Source organism: Pelodiscus sinensis, chromosome 4 (assembly GCF_049634645.1).
Source record: "Pelodiscus sinensis isolate JC-2024 chromosome 4, ASM4963464v1, whole genome shotgun sequence".
Classification (NCBI taxonomy): domain Eukaryota; kingdom Metazoa; phylum Chordata; order Testudines; family Trionychidae; genus Pelodiscus; species Pelodiscus sinensis.
The window spans coordinates 20611609-20617608 of record NC_134714.1 but is presented as its reverse complement, the minus strand read 5'-3'; the positions used below and the strand labels follow the sequence as shown (position 1 = coordinate 20617608).

Sequence of the window (6000 nt, the reverse complement as noted above, 5' to 3'; positions counted from 1 at the left end):
GGTAAGTTTAGAAGATAGGATACACAGAGAACAAGTTAAAAATCACTTAGGAAAGTTAGATGTCAGCAAGTCACCAGGTCCTGATGAAATGCATCCCAGGATACTCAAGGAGCTGATAGAGGAGGTATCTGAGCCTTTAGCTATGATCTTTGAAAAATCATGGCAGACAGGGGAGATTCCAGAAGACTGGAAAAGGGCAAATATTGTGCCCATCTATAAAAAGGGGAATAAGAACAATCCAGGAAACTACAGACTGGTCAGTTTAACGTCTGTCCCAGGGAAGATAATGGAGCAGGTAATTAAGGAAATCATATGCAAACACTTGAAAGGTAATAAAGTGATAGGGAATAGCCAGCATGGGTTTATGAAGAACAAGTCATGCCAAACTAATCTGATAGCTTTCTTTGATAAGATAACGAGCCTTGTGGATAAGGGAGAAGCGGTGGATGTCATATACCTAGACTTTAGTAAGGCATTTGATACGGTCTCGCATGATATTCTTATTGATAAACTAGGCAAATATAACTTAGATAGGGCCACGATAAGGTGGGTGCATAATTGGCTGGATAACCGTAGTCAGAGAGTTGTTGTTAACGGTTCTAAATCCTGCTGGAAAGGGATAGCAAGTGGAGTTCCTCAAGGGTCTGTTTTGGGACCCGTACTGTTCAATATCTTCATCAATGATGTAGATATTGGGATAGAGAGTACGCTTATTAAGTTTGCAGATGATACCAAACTGGGTGGGGTTGCAACTTCTTTGGAGGATAGGGACATAATTCAAAATGACCTTAGCAAGTTAGAGAAATGGTCAGAGGTAAACAGGATGAGGTTTAATAAAGAGAAATGCAAAGTGCTCCACTTAGGAAGGAACAATCAGTTCCATACATACAAGATGGGAAGCGACTGTCTAGGAAGGAGCATGGCGGAAAGGGATCTAGGGGTCATAGTGGACCACAAGTTGAATATGAGTCAACAGTGTGATGCTGTTGCAAAAAAAGCAAATATGATTTTAGGTTGTATCAACAGGTGTGTTGTAAGCAAAACTCGTGAAGTCATTCTGCCGCTCTACTCTGCACTAGTTAGGCCTCAGCTGGAGTACTGTGTCCAGTTCTGGGCGCTACATTTCAAGAAAGATGTGGAGAAATTGGAAAGGGTACAGAGAAGAGCGACAAGAATGATTAAAGGTTTAGAGAACATGACCTATGAAGCCAGGCTTCATGAACTGGGCTTGTTTAGTTTGGAAAAAAGAAGATTAAGGGGGGATATGATAGCGGTTTTCAAATATCTAAAAGGGAGGAGAGAAGGAGAAAGGAGAAAATGTGTTCTTCTTGGTTTCTGAGGACAGGAAAAGGAGTAATGGGCTTAAAGTGCAGCAGGGGAGGTTTAGATTGGACATTAGGAAAAAATTCCTAACTGTCAGGGTGGTCAAATATTGGAATAAATTGCCAAGGGAGGTGGTGGAATCTCCCTCTCTGGAGATATTTAAGAACAGGTTAGATAGACATCTGTCAGGGATGGTGTAGACGGAGCGTGGTCCTGCCTTGAGGGCGGGGGGCTGGACTCGATGACCTCTTGAGGTCCCTTCCAGTCCTATTATTCTATGATTCTATGCTGCCAGCGCCGTGGGGGTGCAGAGTGGCGCTATCTGTGCCAATGCCATAGAGGGGTGCAGGGCCATGCTGCCAGCGCCGTGGGGGTGCAGAGCGGCGCTATCTGTGCCCATGACATAGAGGGGGAGCAGGGCCATGCTGCAGTGCCATGGGGGGGGAGGGTGCAGGGCGGCGCTGTCTGTGCCAATGCTACATGTAGCGGCGCAAGGCGGTGGCAATGCCGCGTGAGGAGAGCAGGGCGGTGCTACTGGTGCCAGCTCCAGGCCCGGAGCCTTGGCGGGCCCGCAGGGCAGCTGCCTGGTGCCGGTGCCACAGCTACGCCGGGGCGCTCAGTCCCCTCCCCTAGCAACAAGCAGTCGGCGCCGGCCGGCTGCCCAGCCCAGCACCGGGGCAGGGGGCGGGCTCTTCCGGTTCAAGTCGGAGCGAAGGAAGCCGGGCGGCCATCTTGGATCCTCCGTCCCGGAGCGGGCGGCGTTGAGGCAGCGGCGGAGTGGGGGCGGGGGCTGCCGGAGCCGGCCGCGGGGCTGCTGACACCCGGCTCGGAAGGCGCAGGGGAGCCCGGGCCAGCCGGGCGGCGGCGGCGGGTGGGAGAGGCCCAGCATGGCGGCGAAGGCTCGGTGAAGCGGGGCTGGGGAGGGGGGGGAGAGGCGAGGAGAAGGGAGAGGGAAGCGCTTCGGAGCGGGCCCGCCTGGCTGCCAGGGCTCGGAGCTGGCTGCGGAGAGGCGGCTTGTTTTCCTGGCCGGGTTCTGCGGCGCCCCGTTGCCTCCTCCGGGCTGTTTCCTCGCCTCCCCTCCCCCCCGACCGCTGCGCTCTACGGGGATTCCCCCCCCGCCACCCTCACCCGTCCGCTTCTGCGAGCCGGGCTCCTGAGCTGGCTGTAGGATGAGCGCCGAGGACTCCCAGGGGGAGACGCTGCTCCTTCGCCAGGCTGGAATATAGCTCAGAAGTGGGGGGGTGGCCGTGGAAATAAGCAGCCCCCCACCCCGTCCCTTGATGGTGGCCCTTCGTAACCACTGTCTTGCAGCTGATTGACAGAGCTTTTTTGGGGGTGGGTGGGTTAGGTTTTTGTTGGGGGGGAGGGGTGTTTTATTTTGCTGTCGCAAGTAGCCGGTGCTCCAGCACGAGCGAATTAAAATGTCCACGAGAACTCCATTGCCTACGGTGAATGAACGCGACACTGAGAATGTAAGTAACCCGCGTGGTGTGTATTGGGGGAGTGGGCGCTGGGGTGGCCAGACCTGCCTGTCACCTATGGAACGTGTGTGCTGTAATGCTTTGGTGGCCGCGTCGCTCGTGTGCTTGAGTGTGACTGCTGTACACAAAGGATGGCATGCATAGAGAGGGGTGGGCGTATGGTGTACAGAGACAAAAATGTCTCCCAAGAAAAACTGCCAGAGAAAAATGTGCATTTGTTTTTAGCAGACATTGGCGCTCTCTTTGCGAACGTAAACCATAGGTATAATTTGAATGAAACATACTGTACTGAATCAAACTATGTAATTTAAAATCCCCAAAGTGGAGCTTGGCATTGTGGGTATGTATTATGTTCCTGCCGTTGTGACACGGGTTCGAGGCACTGTTCTGGCAGCTGGGTTTTGTTAAACAGATGTTTCACAGGTGTGTGAAGAGTAGTGTAGCTATGAGAGCTATCATTGAGGTTCTAGGCCTGCTTATTAAATTACTTAGATTACGGTTTAACTAAGTGTATCTTAAGAGCTTGGTTTGCCAATAGTAATGCTGAAAGTAATCTAAAACACTGCAGTGTTTTAATGGTGTATCTTTACCGTGCAAATGCAGTACTACCTCATATTCGTGTTGCTGAATTTGGGAATAGTAATCCATATACCTTTATATTTTAACACCATACTGCTTATAAACATCAATTAATTGCTAAAACAAGCAGATAAAGCAGTTGGTAAACAGAGAACAATTCTGTGCTGGCCGGAGAGGACTAGGTGACCTAGATTATATATCTTTCCATCTCTAGTTTGAATGATTATTAACAGTTAGTATAATAGCTTTATTTTCACTTGTTCAGATGGTATTGAAAGATTCTCTTTTCTGAAATCTGCAAAGTCAGAAAGTCCTCCCTTGATTAAAGGGTAGCATTTGACAATGAATGTTAAACATGTAAATAAAACTGCATGTTTTAGTAGTTTAACTTAAACAGTTATATTGTTAGCTTTTTATTTGAAGTATTTAATATGCAAATCAACTGTATGCAGAAACATAATATAACCAAACCCCAAACTTAGATAAACCCTCTCTAAGTAAGAACCTTATTTTTACCTCAAAGTAATCATGTGTAAAAGGACAAATTTTAGGAAAAAATGGTCTTTGTATGTGAAAAGGTGTGCAGATGAGTTGTCTGTTTATTCAGCTCTGAATCACAAATAAGCAAAATCAGTGAGCATTATTAGTTTCTTTCATTATAGATATAACCAGATATCTATTAGAAACCATTCCTGGGTCTGAGTGAAAGTGATTGGTGAGAGACACCTGTTTTGTGTTGAAATAAATAAAAGGAAAATTTAGGCTGAATATTAAGAAAACTTCCAAGTTAGAGCACGAACAAGGGAAATTGGTGGAAACCCTGTTAGTGAAGACATTTTAAAACAAGACCAGACAAAGGATTAAAAAACGTGCTGCATAGAACAGTCACTGAATTGGCAGGGATTTGGATTTTATGTTAATAGTCATCTCTCACTTCTATGATCTTGATTTGCTTTAGCCCTTGATACAACCTGCGGGCTGACGGCTGTATTGAACAAAAAGTTAACTAAGCATATTTTGTTGCAGAATGTCATTCATCTTCAGCCTAATGGCCAAAGCTGCATGGTGGAAGAAAATAATTAAAAATGAAAATTTTAGTGGCCTTTTGTATTTATCTGAACTTCCAAAGTGCTTAAACCGGTGATGGGCAGTCTGTGGGTCACAGGCAACTCACTCAAGTTCCACCTGAGGCCCATGCACTCCTTGTCTACCATCCATGCCCCTTTCGCACACTGGAGTCCCACACTTCCTACTCCTCCCCTTCCCTCCCAGTACATTTGGATTGCCATTAGTTCACTGATGTTCCTTCCCCTCCCTCCCAGAGCATGAACAGCCAGAAATAGCTGATTTGCAGCATTTGAGTTCTCTGTGTGTGGGGAGGATGGAGCACTCAGAGTGCTAGGAGAGAGGAGGGAAGAGTAGGAAGTGCAGGACTCCAATGCCTCAGTGTGCAAGAGGCATGGGAGAAGGGGACAGAAAGGGGTGTTTGAGCCGCAGGTGGAACTCCAGTAGACCATGGGCCGCAGGTTGTGCACCACTGCAGCTCAGTGAGATCGAGGGCCTCTCATGCAACCCAATCACTAGTGTTGGTTGCACAACACAGGTCTAAACAGATCCCTCTGTAATGTTTTGGCCAGTCAATGTGTTTCTGCCTGGCTTGGATCAAGATTTTTAAACTCCATTTTGGCCTCATCCTGATCAACCAGTCAAACCACTTTAGAAATTGTGTAAAACTGATTCTGTAATTTGATAAAATCCTCATTTAATACTTTAGAAATACGTTGTTTGACATTTGGAGCTAAAGTTGAAGTTTTTTTTTATGCAGGGTATTTCATTGTTTTCAAAATACAGAACAAGCTCCTTAGTGATGTTTCTTAATTAACGTACAATGCTTGTCTTTATTGCTTACAAATGTCACTTTATACTCTAATCAAGACAAATTTGCAAGCTGAGCAAAACTGGGCTGGATGACTGCTGGGAGCACTTGTAGTTAGTAGTATCATGATTCAGTAGGTTAATCCTTCCTTTTTAGTCACACCGAATCAAACCCCAAGTATATAGAGTTACTTGAGGTGCTGCCTTTCTGATGCTGTGATCATCAAGGATAAAATTTTTACTCTGGTATTTTTAATGTAAAAGTGGTGTTCTGAACAAATTTCAATTCTGATATTTGCATTTTTTTTCTGTCTAAATTGCCTCTAAATTCAGCTGGATACAGAATTAATTTTTATTCCTATTTTACTTCTGTAATACAGTAGTATTCTTCACTCCTAGTCAGTTCTTTAATCTCAAAGACTATTGTATTTTACTGGCAGGTAAGACTGAAATCATACTGTCTAGATGAGGCTGAATTAGTTAATATTTCCATTTTGATCTTTAGATGAAAAGTACTTAGAAATGCAAACTATTCAGAGTGTTTGGGCCACAGTCATGGGACCCCTTAATATCTTCTCTATACTAGGAAAATTACTTAGTGCTGATAACACTGGTCTCACTGTACCTTTTAAACCTTGTTTAACTTCAAGTGTAGGCAAGGACAAACTACAGTAAGTGCAGTTTCTGCAACTTTGGTTAGTTTCTGAAATAATAGTGCACAAAGTTTGTCTCTGCTTGCAGT

General features: G+C 45.6%; 1 protein-coding gene across 4 annotated transcripts in view; it reads left to right on the top strand.

Annotated features, from left to right (window-relative positions):
* Nucleotides 1-2025: 2025 nt before the first annotated feature.
* MARK3 (microtubule affinity regulating kinase 3) overlaps nt 2026-6000 on the top strand; it is a 114402-nt gene continuing 110427 nt past the window's right edge. For 3 of the 4 annotated variants that reach the window (XM_006130994.4, XM_006130993.4, XM_006130992.4), the window contains exon 1: nt 2026-2795. In XM_006130994.4, the coding sequence (XP_006131056.2) occupies nt 2745-2795 (51 nt within the window). In that variant the 5' untranslated portion in view covers nt 2026-2744. The remainder of the gene's footprint in view (nt 2796-6000) is intronic. The other variant, XM_014577463.3, reaches the window with a different exon arrangement.